This window comes from Neophocaena asiaeorientalis, unplaced genomic scaffold (genome assembly GCF_003031525.2).
Source record: "Neophocaena asiaeorientalis asiaeorientalis breed wild unplaced genomic scaffold, Neophocaena_asiaeorientalis_V1.1 scaffold197, whole genome shotgun sequence".
Classification (NCBI taxonomy): Eukaryota; Metazoa; Chordata; class Mammalia; order Artiodactyla; family Phocoenidae; genus Neophocaena; species Neophocaena asiaeorientalis.
The window spans coordinates 3,758,940-3,775,404 of NW_020174703.1; the positions used below are offsets into that span (position 1 = coordinate 3,758,940).

General features: G+C 38.2%; 1 protein-coding gene across 1 annotated transcript in view; it reads right to left on the reverse strand.

The window, feature by feature from the left end:
* The window catches only part of GABRR3 (gamma-aminobutyric acid type A receptor subunit rho3), a 72,813-nt gene that overhangs the window by 21,228 nt on the left and 35,120 nt on the right, over nt 1-16,465 (reverse strand). Inside the window, exons 3-4 of the mRNA XM_024759235.1 lie at nt 10,211-10,323; nt 3,564-3,625 (exon numbers count right to left, since the gene is read on the reverse strand). Coding sequence (XP_024615003.1) covers nt 3,564-3,625; nt 10,211-10,323 — 175 coding nt within the window. The remainder of the gene's footprint in view (nt 1-3,563; nt 3,626-10,210; nt 10,324-16,465) is intronic.

The window sequence follows — 16,465 nt, forward strand, 5'->3', positions numbered from 1 at the left end:
CACAGCCTTTATTGGAGCTGTTAGTGGAAAGCATGTTTTCAGAGGTTCTGAAAAAGCGACAATGATCTCCCTCTTCTTGAGAGACAGAAAGAAGGCCAGGAAATGGTGGTGCTGGAATTTTAGTGTGCAAAAGAATCACCTGTGAATTCGTTAAAATGGCACATTCCCCAGAAGCTAGTTCCCAGAGATTCTGATCCAGTATGGCTCAGGTATTTGAATTGTTAATGTGTATTCCAGTTGTAAGGAGGTAAGGATGAGGGGGAAAGCTATATTAACATTATGTTAGCAGAAAAAAAAATGGTTAGTCAATAATTTGAGTTTTATTTGGCTCTCAGATACGACATTAAATATTTTGTTTGAACAGAAATTCTCCTATCTTCGTCCAAGTCATTGGGTGTGGGCAACGACAACGTGTTTTACATTTCCCAAATGCTTTCTTCATACTATCATTTATTTCCTAACAACACTCCTATTTTTCTTGAAATAACACGTATAATAGAACTTTGACATTTATTACACAAGCAAAGAACAAATCTCAGTAAACCACAAATAAGTCATCAAGCAATGATGAGCTCATTTGTTTTTCTTAGGATCAGAATAGAGGTACATTGTGTTATTGCTCTGCGTTAATCTGGGAGCATCAGCCCTGTGTAATTTTGGATTACAGTGAGGGTGAATAAATAGAATGGTTCATTCATTACTGTAACACTACTCCACAGGGAATCCTGTGGGTTACTGCATGGATTGCTTTAATGAGCATATATTTGGTTTTAGATGCTCAATCTGATCAGAAGGGCACTGGGCAAATACTGAGCCTATGAAGTCAAATGGCAGACATTGGTATATACATGTCAGTGGTACATCAGCGTCACCACTAGTTGGCACTATCATGAGAAGCGTGCTGAACAGCCTGTTTTGAGGAGAGCAGGACAAAACTAAAAGGGATCGAAAGTGAATTCAGGGTGGGACAAGGGAGCATGGGAAAATGATAAATGAGAAGCAAAAGAAGCCAACACTGGAGGTCACTGATGATTTTTTCAAATTAGGCATGGAGAATGCAGACCAGTTTTTGCTTATACTGAGTACTAAGGCTGAACTTATTCAGGAGAAAAGGATGAGGTCCAGTTTTGGGGGCTGTGGGGTAGACACAATGAGATTTTTAGATGCAGACTGGGTCATTCAGGTATCACTTAGAGATCATGCCAGGAGAGGCGAAATGAGAGCCTGCTTCTGGAGCACAACAGGCTCAAGAAAATGTCACTAAAAGCCACTTTTGGTAAGGGAAAAGCCAACGCTTTCTAATCAAGGCATTTTTGAATAGTGGGTACTAGTGGTGCTATTCCCTCTGGGAGTAGGGTGCTTAAAATGAAGGAAGTTTCATTTAAGGTTTGATATTGAACTGAAATAAATATTAAATTAGATAATGACAAGGACTAGAAGGACATTAACTGAAGACTGAAACCAGATGTTGGGCCATAGAAGATCTTGTTTAGACTTTTCTGGAATTTTTATGTGTCCTGTAATTTTCATTTAGTTAGCATTTGGATGGCAATGACTAGTTGAAGGAATCACTATAAATAAAAATATTAATTAAGTTTACATATGAAAAGATTATTTGCTCTTTCAATTTTAAGTGATTTATATTTTCTAGGTCCTGCTTCCTTAAGAGATCCCTACTTTATTCTCTCTCTTTCATTCTCTTCTTTTGTAAAAAAAATTATCTTTGTGGTAATTGCATACTAAAAATAATATGTAGAATCTAAATTTCAATACTTAATTCTATGAAAAACACTATATATAAGCCACAGTTCATATATCAAAAATACTTTTATTCCAAAAAATATCTCAAAGCAACTTTTGAAAATTTCACAAGAACACACATGTAAAAGATTCCAGAAAAGGGAATAAAATGCAAGGATTAACATACATGAAATGACCAGATTAGATAAACGACAAACTAAATCTTTCCAGATGGAAAACGGAGTTTGAAACTAATTCATATCTTCTCTATTCATGGAGGGGGTATTCCCTGGTTTTATTTTTATCACCCTCTAGCCCCCTGCAAAAACCAAGCTTCCATATTCAAAGTAGAAAATGAAAGACAATAAGCGTTTGGCTAAGAGTTGCAACTTCAGATGTCTCCCTGGATCAGGACCTGGCGGGAAACACCAATGAACAAAGCAGAATGAACCTAAGAGGAAAGCCAGGCATGGGTTCCAGGGCAAACTGGAGGGCACAGGCCCTATCTAACGGCATTCACAAACTGTCTAAAACTTGGGGGGAGGTAGGAACAAATCCAAAATTGAAACCACAACCAAAACCAAAACATGTTCAAAGCTGCATCCTACCAGTGAGTACCTGTTAGGGCCCTTGTCATTAACAGTTGCACATAGTGTAACGTTGATAGGAAACAAAAGAAAGACAACTACAGGAGATGATGGAAAAGACAACACAACTGAAGAGAACAAAATTAGATGGAAAGAGTGATTCAAATATAAGAATATACATCACTTAGGTGAGAACAAGGAAATGGACGTTGAAAATTTGAAACTATAACACACTTTTTATTTGGCATAGAAAAATATACTAAAATGGGCTACACAAAGCTCTGAGACACTAACAAATTAACAGAATAGTAGTAGGTAAAAAGGAATTACATCAATAATGTATATGTTTGTGCAAGTAAATATTATTCTTAAAGTACCTGAAAAAAGCTTAAAATTACTTAAATGAAACACAATTCTGGTAATTATGTAGACTCGGTAGTTCTAAAGTGGGAGTAGAGAAAATGAAATGGAAAAATTATGGTAGGGGATATTAAAACATAAATATAGCTAAAATGGTAAAACCAGGTTAGGGGGAATGGGGAAGAGGAAACAAAAAAGCAAAGTATATAAAATGGCAAAGGAAACAGGAAAAGGCTAAAAGGAAAATGATAATAATCAGTTTAAAGTTTTAAGTGATGGTGGTTTGCAAGTACTACTCCATAAAAATGGCAAATATTTCAGTGCAAAAATAAAATAAGGGCAGTCTCTTCTGGATTTCTAGAAACTCTAAGGGAATGGACAAACTTTTCTTAATTTAAATTTTTAGTGCTATGAGTTTAAAAAATCCTTTGTTCTCTGCTGTTGTTTGTCTACAGATAAGCAAAGTTAGTATTAACTGAAAAATCTGGAAGCATTCTATCAACCCAGATTCAGGTGTTTATCATTTTGTGGGTAAGGACTCATGGTTGTGACTTCATATTTCACATATATTATGACCACCCTTTCTTCTTGTGCAGTTGTTTCTGGTTCATGTCACATAGCTAAATATATCATGTCCTTCAGTGCTCCACCACTGTAAAGCCATTAGAAGGAAAAGAGAAGAGGAGGAAAGGAATGAGAATTTTAATCAGAGGTAGAAAGAAGTGGATAGAAGAGAGTAAAGCAACTTCAACTTTATTAAGCAAAGTAGGAAAAATAAGTAACATACATAATTAAGATGATTTATTAAAACACCAGTGAGTTTGACACTATTGAGACTCTATCCTTTCATAAAAAGTATCTCATGGAGAAACTTACCATGTTAACCTCTGAAATACTGTCAATGCTTTCAACCTGGACATCTATACCCACTGGAGATCCTTCAGAAAGAAGAATGGGGAATATAACAAGGAATCAGGATTATTCTGGAAACATTTAAAGTGGAGAGAGATCAATGTTGCAAATGAATTATTTTTCAAGTTTTAACAATAAATCTCTCCATTGTCTATTGATATATTATTACACATTCAGGGAGTGGATGTAGTCATGGAGTTCATGACTTTGGTAAATATGGGAGCTTTTCCTCCCTTGCCAAAAATTCAGCCTTTTTCACTTGGGCAACGCATGGCAGGCTAGAGGAACACACTGCTAGTACAGAGCTACACAGGGATGCTGCACATTCAGAAATGTCCCTTCCCAGATCATCAGTACCCACAACCTGCATTTGGGATAAAGCAAACATCCTTTGAAATGTGTGGCTGAGAGTATTCTGAAAGTCAGAATTGGAGCAACTTCAGACAGACAAATGCTGAGATTGGTGTGCAGTTGGGTCTCACAGAATCAGGCTCACGCACCCAGAGAACAGACTGAGACCAAGACATTTCCTTGGTACACCTTACAAAGGGTTTCATCTGTTCCCGTGTGAGGGGATGCTGATGTTAATAACTTTATTATTTAGTATTGTGTATGAAATTTGATGTATATATATGTTCAAATAGTTTGTATATTTATACATATAGTCTTTGTATGTTTTCCTTCCATGGTGACCAATTCTCAAACTTTATAGTCCCGAGTTAAAAAATGCTTTCAACTATTGTTGAAAAAACAGAAATCTTGCCTAGATGGATCCCAGGTGGCTGTTTCAGTCAAGATTCTGGGATTTAGAAGGGACAGGCCAGAAAAACTTCCTTCCTTATTGTCTGGATGTGCTACATGTGACATATATGTGCGTATAATTTAATAAGGCACCTAATTATTGTGTTTTAAATGCACATTATAAAACGAGATATGCCTCGCCAGTCCCTGTGCACCATCTATGACCCCCCTACCCCATTAATTGGCTGACGTTACCTTCACTTTATCGACCCAGATTCCCTCTTCTATTCCATAAGTCTAAACCCTCAATATCATTCTTTACTTACTAGGGTATCAGCTGGCCAGGCACTGGGCCTGTCACTAGAATATATTTCCGTTTCAGGCTTTAGGAATACCTTACTTGCATCTTAACCACCAACTACTTCCTGCCATATTGGACCAATTACTTCCTGTAATGTTAATAATGACAATTCTATTAAAATTTTGTTTAATGATAATTATGATTAAGCATTAACTTGGGAACAGCTCAGTATTATTCCTTTATCAGCTTTAACTCTGGTGCTTTTGTTTGGTTGTCTTTTTTCTTTAATTGGTAGAGCTATCAAAATAAAAAAAATCATGGAAAGATCTCATCCCTGCCCCTATCTGGCCTTTCAGGATGAGTAAATATTCCCATTAACTCCAATACTCCAAGGGACTGAAGGGATTGGAGAGGTCTTGGACAGGGAGCAGAATGTCCTGGAGGAAATTCTGGCATTAGAGTCCAGACCAGAGTTTGAATCCAGCTCCATGACTCACGTGTGATCTCGGGTCAGTAACATCTCTAAGCTTAGTGTCCTCAGCTATAAGATCCAGTAGTAGTACTCACCTTGGAGACTTACTGAAAGACTAGAAATAATATACAGTAAACTTAATTGATACTCAGTAAATAGCACAGAATAAATGTTACTCTTACTGCAATTCAGCAAAAATGTGAAACTGTTCCTAGGACTGCAAACCACAATTCCTAATCTTACACTCAAACATTTAGACAATCAGTCCACTCTTCACTAAAAAATGATCCAGTGTTTCTTACAGAGAGCTTATTTTAGGACAAAACCTGAACACAACTTGGATTCAAGATCTCATGACTTATAAGTAGGACCTATTTACTGATGACTATCTCTGCAATCCAGGAACAGTCTTATAAAGCCACCATACAAGGACATTCATGCCACCACTGGACAAGCACTGGGCCCTCGGGGTTGTTTGAAGGCTGGACTGACAGTGGGGTAATAGTATGGCTCGTCTCTTAGGAATGGGTTCCTGGAAACATCTTAGATTTCTTCTTTCTTCCCTCTCATTTTTTCTATTCTTGTGGAGATCTTCCATCTCAAAGGAAAGTGTTTGTCTTCAGATGCTGTCTGACCTCATTTTTGTCTCCTTTGTATTTGATGCCCAAGTGTACTTTCTCCTGGGTCTAGGCCTCTGTACTCTGGTTTGACATTCTGAGGACAGAGTGGAGGGTGAAGGCGTGTAAAGGCAAGATGCAGAATCATAGAATTTTGGAGCTGGATAAAATCTCCAAAGATCATTCTTTTTGTAAAACAGGAGCTGAGTCCCAGAGAAAAAGTGGCAATAAAGCAAAACCAAAACAAAACAAAACAAAAAACCATGAAATTTGTAGCCACATAAACCCGAGTTAAAATTAAACGTCTGGGGCTTCGCTGGTGGCGCAGCGGTTGAGAGTCCGCCTGCCGATGCAGGGGACACGGGTTCGTGCCCTGGTCAGGGAAGATCCCACATGCCGCGGAGCGGCTGGACCCGTGAGCCATGGCCACTGAGCCTGCGCGCCCGGAGCCTGTGCTCCGCAACAGGAGAATCTGTAAAATAGGGGAAATACGTATATGGTATGTGCCTAATTGGGTTGCTGTGAAACAAAATGAAAAAATGCATGTTAAGTCCTTAGCCTAACCTAACATTCAAATGTCTTAACCAACTTATTCAGTATCTATTCGATGTGTAATACATAGAACACGAAATATAACACTTTCATAAATACACTTATTAATTCTCTATGTAAAGCATTTGGAATATAGTAAAAATTAAATGACTTTTAACTATTACAGTTAGGTGTTGATTTCCCAGGATCACTAACTAGATAGTGGCATAGATGTTTATACTGCTTTATATATAAGGTGCATTTAAAATACTTTATATATTATCTAATGTTATTATTATAGCCACTTCATTAGTTAGCTGGGTAGAATCAATTTTAACTCCATTTGATATGAGGGAACTCATGCTCAGCAAGGTTGAAGAGCTTGCCTGCAACCTAGAGCTGTTTAATGCAGGAATATAGCCAGGTCCCTCTGGCGCCCAATCTGGTCCTCCTGTGTGAAAGCAAAGACTACACAAGCAGCTTTTAGAGCTTTAGCGTTTGTTTTGACTCAGTAGTCAGTATCTAGATGCTGAATTGTTTTCACTTTAAAGAAACAAAGAAATCATCAACTATAAAAATAAAACCAAAAAACCCCTTAGTTATGGGAGATGTAAAGGGTAGGGAAAGTGTAAATAAAGAAAATGAGCTACAATTTATAACCCAAGTTAAACAAAAAGCTCCCTTAAATATGTATCCTCCTCTTTCCACATAATGAGTCAATTAATCCTCTGATGCTTTATAAAAGACACTGCAGTAGCAGCTGGTTTTAATGTTAAGGCTAATTAGGAAAACATTAAGGCAAGAGAAGTGCTGAACTTACATTTAGCTCAAGAGGAAAGAAGTATGTGTGTGTGTTTGTGTTATGGACAAGTATAAAGAAAGAGAAGATAAATTTAAGCCTGTCTTTTATATCCTGCAGGCTGATTTTCCCAGGAAGGCAGGCTTGAGAGAACAGAGAAGGGGTCACCTGTATAAAAAGCGGTTCTGACCAAGACAAGAGAAGGTTAAGGACTATATTTCACAGGGCTACCAGACTGACACTTCTGACTGAATTTATGGATTTTTCTGCCTGAACTGACTGAACACACAAGCCATTTGGATACCATTTAGCCCCGGTCCATGATTGTCAGAAAAATTTCTTAATCGTGGGATGATTTGCCACCTGCCACTAAGTAGTACATTTCCATTGCATTTTTAATGACCCCACAAAGTAGCCTCAGGAAAAAAACTGTTTTAAAACTTCTTAACATGTATCCCTAACAGATCAAGAGAAGTGGAATTTTAAGATCGGTTTTATGTTATTCTGAGGGATGAGGATGATATATAGGAGGGAGAACAGAGGCATAAATGCTTTAAGATAAAAGTAGAGGGTGGGCTTTTGGTAATCTATGACAGTGCTTGTCAAATCGTAAAGTGTATTCAAATCACCTGGAGATCTTGTTAAAATGCAGATTTTGGTTCAGAAAGTCTGGGGTGGGGCCTGATCTTCTGCATTTCTAACTAACTCCCAGGTGATTCTGCAGCTGGTCCTTGGACCACTTTGAGCTACAAAGTGTAGCGTGCTTGTTTCAAGGTCCAAATTCAAGGACGGTAATTTTTCTCTTAATCTTTCTGGCTTTCAGTGGTCTAAAATAGGCCCATAAAACCCTTTCCTCGAGGATAGGAGTTCATTTAATTGAGGAACCTAACTTGACAGGAATTAGGGCAGCTTTTTGAATTGGTATTGAAGAAAGTACATCATTTTGAGCTGCTAACCGCTACTCGAGAGAGGCCCATTCCAAGCCATTCCTGTGCGTCTGGAGCCCCCTAATGGCTCAAAGGACCCATAGCCCGGCAAGTTTAACTTCGTAAGATTTTCCCCAACTGAACCATGGGAGGGAAAAGATTTTAGAAACTCTTTATAGAATCATAGAGACCAAGGTTCAGAATACCTGAGTAAGAGTTGTAGAGTATATTCTCCAAACTTTGGGCAAAAATTTGGGGGAAATAAACGGTCTGTTGGGAATGGTAGTAAGATTTCGGGCATCTTTTGGAGAATTGTCATCCTTAATGACACATCTGAGAAGTAGTGATGTAAGACAACAACAACAACAAACCAAAAAAAACAAACAAACAAAAGAAGATTAAAAAAATAGACCTATAAGTAAAAAAAAAACAAAAACAGAAACGCACACATCTTTAAACCTGATGGATTTTGAGGCTTCTAAAAATCTTAAATTCGGTTCAATAAGTGTGAGAAATGCTCTGGAAAACAAACAAATTCTACTCACCATGATTTAATCTGATGCTGATAATCTAATTCAGTAGTTATCAAATGTGATCTCAGATCAGCATCACCAAGGAATTTATAAGACGTGACAATTGGTGACCCCACTCAAATCTACTGAATCGAAACGCCTGTGGGCGAGGCCCAGTAACCCGGCTGTTAAGGAGCCCCCAGGTGACTCTGATGCTTCCTAAAGTTTGCATCATTAACCTAATGAAATCAAAACCATACCCTTAGAACTGCAACCCAATGGATTCCAGGAAATGAAAGAACAAAAACCAAACAACCCTCAACATAACAGCTACCTGATGTACTTTTAAATTTTACTTGTTAACAAATGAGTTTTCTAGGGTACCTACATGCCTGTTGTGCTTCCCTTTGTCATAACCACAGTATGATGAGTATCAAGTTCTCCTCACTCCACGCTGAGTATTGAAGCATTGGTTATTTATCGAAAAGCGGTACCTGTTCTACTGCTGGGGGATCCTGCCTCCTCACCACCATGCTCACTTCTCTCACCTCCATATCTCTAGCATGAAAAGTTGTCAGTTCAGGAGTTGTGGGTGTGGGAGACCTTAGGTCAATGACAGGAGAGTCAGGATGGATTTAGCAGTAAGACGGAGAGTTCAGTTTACCTTGTGGATTTTACCACATCCTGTGCATCTCTGGGAAACTTGGTACCCTCAGTGATGCAACTACATGCACAGTAAACAATCTGACGGGAGGAAAGGCTTTCTTACAAGTGTATCCTTCTAATGTGGGTTGCTTCTGTTCTCATCAGCCATTGCATCTTGGTTCCACCACTTACTGCTTTTTTCATGGCCTTGAGAAAATTTCTTGACTTCTCTAAGCCCCAGTTTCCACATTGGAATAATTTAGGGATCATGATAACGCCTACTTCATAGGGTCACTGTGAGCGTGGAACGAGACAGTGCATTAAAGGGCTTAGCACAGTGCATTAAAGGGCATTCCAACATTTTGATCACTTTTTGTTGCTAGGAGTAAATAAAGGAAAAATCCTCAGCAGAGGTGGTTCGAGGGAAGCCATGGCGTTTGGCAGGCTAGTTCTTCAACAAAAGCCAGGCATTGCAGCTCATAAGAATGTTCAACAAGGTTTTATGAATATTATCATATAACCCAACTTAACAAATTTTAATTAAAACAATATGTTGCTGTATGGGCAAGATATATACATTCACTATTTTTTTTTTTTTTTTTTTTTTTTGCGGTAAGCGGGCCTCTCACTGTTGTGGCCTCTTCCGTTGCGGAGCACAGGCTCCGGACGTGCAGGCTCAGCGGCCGTGGCTCACGGGTCCAGCCACTCGGCGGCATGTGGGATCTTCCCGGACCGGGGCACGAACCCGTGTCCCCTGCATTGGCAGGCGGACTCTCAACCACTGCGCCACCAGGGAAGCCCCACATTCACTATTTTTGAACACACACTATTTATTGAACACACTATTTATCATCATGTACATAGAAAAAAATGAGTCTTTTTGGTTAATTTAAATTGCATAAATTATCAACTGTTCTTATTCAAGAGAAGATCATTGTAAAAGCCTTTTTGTTTTTTTTTTAAATTGGTGGTCTTGTGTTTTGGTCTTAATTCCTTCAAATTTTCAACTCAATTTTTTGACAGTGCAATGGATTGTGACACAAGAGTTTTGTAAAGATAGTACTCACCTCCAAATCCAGATCTCACTGCAGAATTCTGGTCCTCTACATGGAGAAGTTGCTTATACTTCAGGGGCCACACTTTGGCACTGTCATCTTTCCTCATTCTAGTTTCTTGTTTGCTGTACCTCCAAGGGAGAAAAATGCTTCTGAGATACATATGCTTCTGGATATTTTGATTTAGCTTAGCTTTCTGTGCTTAACACGATATGCTCTAAAATATACACATTAAAGCTCATTTTCTCAGTTCATATTACATATAGCCAAAGATCTGCCAGCATTTACTGTTTAGTATACAAGGGTGGGGCAGGTAAGCAAATCTTGGAGCACCTTAGATGATAAACTGAGTTTGGATGTGATCCTGAGAGGCAATGTTTCTCAGAATGTGGGTTATAGTAGGAAAACCTGGTCACTAGCACCTGCGTGGAGGTGATCAAGATCCAGATCCACGGACCCCAACCCAGATCAATGAAACCAGAACCAGAGGAAACAGGGCCTAGGCATCTGCATTCAGTGTGCTACCTAAGTGATTCTTAGAGTCACTGAAGTTAAACTACCTCTTGCACTAAGACAGTAAAAAAAAAAAACATGAAAAATTGTAGACTGCTGAAAATAGTGTTTTACAAAGACAGAATGTGCAAAAATTATGGGTGCTGGTTGAGATTAGAGGAAGTACCCCTATGGCAGATTCTGGAACCTGAGAGAAGGCGATGGGCATGGATGGAGAGGAATCCCAGGGAAAAATGGATGATCTGACAGCTGATTGGACCTAAGGTCAGGTCCAGCTGTGAAGCAGGTGTAGCCTATTTTCACCTGCAGTTTTCTAGGGCAAAGGCAAAGTGTGTGGCCTCTCCCGTGTGTGTGGAGTCCTGATCTGGGAGTGAAGCCCGTTCCTCCCTGGGTCTTTGAACTCTGGCAAGTCACTGGGCCTCCCTGACTCATTTCCTGTGCTGTGACACATACCTCCCAGACGTATTCTAAGTGTGACGGCAGAATATCTGTGGAAGCGCACACAGCTCCTCTGTATGTGACATGCTGCTGTCTCCTCATCCCTGGTGCCCGAGACCTAGTTCACTGCCTCTTCCAGAAGAACGTTCCTGTCACCATCACCGTCATCATTGTCAGCAGCAGCAATAACACAAGACACTGAGGGGTCTTCTAGGTGAATTCTGGTTACTCTGAATTCCTGACTGACTTTTGCATTGATACATGTCTTCTTCAGGAAACGCACGTAAAATTTTAACATAAGACTCGTGAACGCAATTTCCTAACTCAATAAAGTGACTTTGATTGTGGGAATTTCACATCCTGAAGCGGCTGGTTTAAGAAATATGTCCAGGCTTATGGGCACCTCAGATCACCTAGTATGGTCTTTAAATAGAGAAGTTTCTGGCTGAAACCCTCAGAGATTTATGTATGTATTTTTGCCTTTAATAGAAATGGTGAAGTTGGAGGAACAAATCTGTTTTGAGTAGAAGACAAATGAGTTTGATTTTAAACATAAGTCATTTTATCCTATGAATAATTGAACACATAGAACTATTTCTTCCAAGGATCTCTTAACTAGAAAACTTCTTTCAGGGAGCTAGGATGAACCATTTATTGAAAAAGTAATAGCAGCTAGCTTTTATTAAATGCCTACTGTGTTCAAGGCCCCCTACCAGATGTTTTGTAAATACTATCTTTGGGGTGCATCTGAATCACCAGGTTTGCTGGGGCCCATGTCCAGAGTTTCTGATTCCACAGTTTTAGGGTATGAGAATTTGCATTTATAACAATTTCTCTGGAGAACTACTGGTCTGGAAAATAGCAGACATTTTATAAAAGCTAGCTAGTTGTTATTATTTTATGAAAACTGGAATGTAACCTTGGGTGGAAATTCATGAACTTCTTCAGTAATATACACAACAAAACGGCAATCTCTAATACTCTTTTCAAAAGCATACCCCTCCATGAGATTGGTAGGGATAAATCTTAATTAAGAATCCCCAGAACAATGAACATGCAGCCTGCTATGAAAGGCACTCTTGGCAGTACCTGAAATCACACACACCTTTTTTTACCTGAGGGCTCTTCTGATGTACAGCGAGATGTCCCATCTTTATTTATTTTTGACTTTATTTATACATCTACTTCTCAAAATATTTATACATCTACTTCTCAAAGAGGTTTATGTGGCTTAGATACCCTCTAAAAGAATTTTGAAAACCTCACACATATGTAAGTAGACACCTACAATTTTTTCATCATAAAAGTTAAAATTACTTAAATATTGATAATAATTTAAAATAAAACATATTCCTCCTTTTAATGTATAGAATGAACCTAAAATACCCACTTTATGCATTTTAAAATACATGAATAAACTCCTCTTTAAAAACCAGAAGTTTTATCTCATTCCTTGTTTTCTTGGAATTTGTATTTTATTTCCATTTTATTTGAAAGTTCATTCGGGTTTTTCCGTAAGATGTTATGGAAAAACCCGAATGAACTTTTTGGCCAATCCAATATTTCCTTCATTGAATTTTATCACCCCATCATACTTCTTTGCAAGAATATATGTATACATATTGAAATCATCTTTTTTAGCCTCTGTGACTATTGCAAATGGAGCAAAACATAATGCATATAAATGTTGATAAATACTTATTAAAATTATGAATTAAATTTTATAGGAAAAGTATTTCTTAATAAAGTGATGGTACATTTTCCCTATTTTGTGTATCTGTATATGGATATTACTTATTGCACTTGTTATTTCTTGTCTTTTTGATAAAACCCTTCTAATAGGTATGAGGTGATATCTCATTGTAGTTTTGATTTACATTTCCTGATCCTACTTTTCACTTCTATAGATGAAAATATTGAAAAACTTTGTTGATATATATGTAAGTACATGGAATTGCAAGAAATCTTGTTTCAGGAATGTAACTTAATTATTTAAATTCCTTCTTATTTTCCAAAATTCACGTTGTGGTCTATCATCAATTATTTCTAATGATTTGTAACCTGACAAATTAATCAGGTTATTACTTCAATATTGATGAACACACACAAAAAAAGAAAAGAAAATCACGCAGTTTGGAAAAGGATGTGTTTTTTTTTTTTTTTTTTTTTTTTTTTAAGACATAAAGCATTCTTAAATGCATGTTGCTCATTGAAAGAAACAAGTCTGAAAAGAATTCAAGACTATAGTATAATTCCAATTATATGACATTATGGAAAAGGCATAACTATAGTGATGTTAAAAAGATGAGTGGTTGCAGGGTTACGGGGTGACTGGGTGAGGGTTGAATAGGTGAAACACAGCAGATGTTTGCCCTCTCACTGTTGTGGCCTCTCCCGCTTGCGGAGCACAGGCTCCGGACGCGCAGGCTCAGCGGCCATGGCTCACGGGCCCAGCCGCTCCGCGGCACGTGGGATCCTCCCAGACCGGGGCACGAACCCGAGTCCCCTGCATCGGCAGGCGGACTCTCAACCACTGCGCTACCAGGGAAGCCCAGGATGTGTTATTTAAACTAAAGTCATCCATTACCTCAACAACAGTATCTGTAAAGGCTTCTTTGTACCTGGGAGGATTTTATACACTGGTGTAATACACATAGTTAAGATTCAGGAAGAGGGAGAGGCATGCCTTTATTTTGCCAAATGGGGCAGAGCAATCATTAAAGGGAGGCTACAGAGGAGATTGCAGGCAAGTTTTCAGGAGGATCAGTTTTAGGAAAGAGGTCAGAGGAAGTCAGAGATCCAGAAATAATTATTTTAAAACTATCCATGCCCACGTGCCCCTCTGATAGCTTGCATGTACCCTAAGGGGAACATTATACTCTAGGAGTATAAGTGCCCTATTTGAAGACCTCTGGCTTATTAAAAAAAAAAAAGACATATATAGAAAGGTTAATAAAATGAAGACTGAAATAGAACAAAGGCAAGAAAAGTAAATATGCTTAATAAGGGGATTAATTTATGACAGAGAATCAGATTTAGCTCAGAGCTTTCTGGCCTGATTCCATATATGTATAATTTTAAGCCCCTTTGTCTTCTGCCCTCTTCCCTTTCCTAGAAAAAATGATTTTGTTTTTAGTAGTTACTGAAAGAAGTCTTTTGGATGACTTCTGTCTGAGGAGAGGGTCTTCTAGAAGGCTAGGTGTCAATGGGATAGAACAAAGAAATCTCAGCTCATGGAAGAGTCTGGCATCATTACAGCATTCTTAATCTTTATAGCATTCTTAATCATTACAGCATTCTTATTCTTTCCCCACAAAGAAAGATTATGAACATTGTTTGAGAAACAACAGGTAAGGCTCGGTAATAGTTATCATTTTTCTTTTTGAGTTAGAACCTTTTTCTTTCTGGATGAAACAAAGGAATCGTATTTTTATGTTCCCCTCTCTTGTCAGTATCAGAAACTTTTCTATAATTTTGTCACTAAGAAAGTGTGGGTTCAGGGGGAAGGAAAGGCTGGATTTTGAGTGGTTTCAGGGGAATAAAGGGGTCTTTGAGGAGGATATACTAGGCAGAGAATTAAAAAGTACCAGAACTGCTTGAGGAAAAGTAAATACATCCAACTCATTCTGATACATTGGTGTTTAGTCAGTGGAAAGACAAAAACTCATTTTAACTGAGTCATACTCAGCTGGTTGCTTTACCAAACTGCTTTCCCAAGGGCCTATATAGTTGATTAGTTTACTAGGATCAGGACTTGAAAACGACTAGGCCTGACTAAATAGACTATTTACCCAAGAGAGGCTATAATTAAGAAACATATTAAAAAATATTTAATCTAGAGAGTTAACAGTGAGATAACAAAAGTATGAATGCCATTTTATACCTATTAAATGAGCAGAAAACAAAAAATTTTAGTACCCAATGCTGCTAAGAATAGGATGAAATAGAAATGTTTATACTTTGTGGGTAGCAATATACTTGTAAAACCCGTTTAGAAGTTGATTTTGAGACCTACGAAAATAATTCACATCCTTTGATGCCAATCCAAGGAATGCAGTAAAGTAGTCGGAAGGAAAATCAGCTGATCCAATTTTTGGTCACAAAGAAAACCTTGATAATTCTGGATCCAATGTTTATTTTTAGGTCCCTAATGCTTTTGAGACTTCTTAGAGAGGACATGGTGCATTATACGGAGTGAATCTTGTGGCTTCGACTGAACTGCCCTTGAACTCACGAGGCTGGGAATACACACTTGACTTTAGTCAACAGCCCGTTTCTTACAAAGGAAAAATCTACACGGACGAGCATTTCTGTGGAAGAGCCAGCCAGAGAGAGTGCCCCACTAGAGACACAACAGTTTCCATGACTTAACTTGTGCCTCTATCAGATCATGAGCTCAGTGAGGTCTCAGTTTCCTCATCTGTGAAATGAAGAAATTGGACCAGATTGGGAGCTGGTTTGCAGACATTTTTTGGATAGCCCATATGGTGTATTAAAGTAGAAAATTTCACAGGAAAATCTGAATTCTTCTCTTGAAAAATCAGAAAATCTGGCAATACCAGGCTCAAGTTGTCTTATAAGAAGTCTTGACCTGACCAGCCTCTGCCCCCAGAGGAGCATATAGCCTGTAGTTGCCACAGTCTCTGCCACTCCCTTTGTTATTTGCAGTAGCAGTTGAATTGGCAATCTCTAGGACCCTCTTGGCTTCTACATTAGGTTCCTGGATATGCTGGTAAATGTTTAAGTGGCTCCCCTGGAAAAAAAAAGCCCTATTTGTAGTATTTGTTGATTTCCATGATGTAAATACTGCCACCATAGCTGATTTCAAGCTACAGATATGACAGAGATGTGTGTAGCCCATAGTGTAGTATAGTATAGTTTTGTGTATTATAGTACACTACAGTTTATAGGATAGTATAGTACAGTATAGTGTAGTATTTCTACCAGACATAAATAGATATAAATAATGGAGAACAATAGACAATAGCGACGTGTAGTAAAGTAGTTAGGAAGTGGTGAGTTTTAAGTATTTATTACCTTCGTTTTAAAAATAATTTATTTAATTGTATATTTATATAATTTAATTTTTAATAATGCTTATGTTTAACAGCCTTAAAACTTAACAATTGGCTCTTGCAAGCCATTTTGCACAGACACGGGCACTCTGCTGATTATTCTTAAAGCCAGAGACAGTGTGTTGTTCTTAACTCTCAACCCAGTACTTGTCATACAAAAAGCACTCAGTACCATTGTTGAAAGAATGAATAAATATTCAGTGAGTCTAGATGCCTAATCCCCTTTGCATCCCTTGAGAGC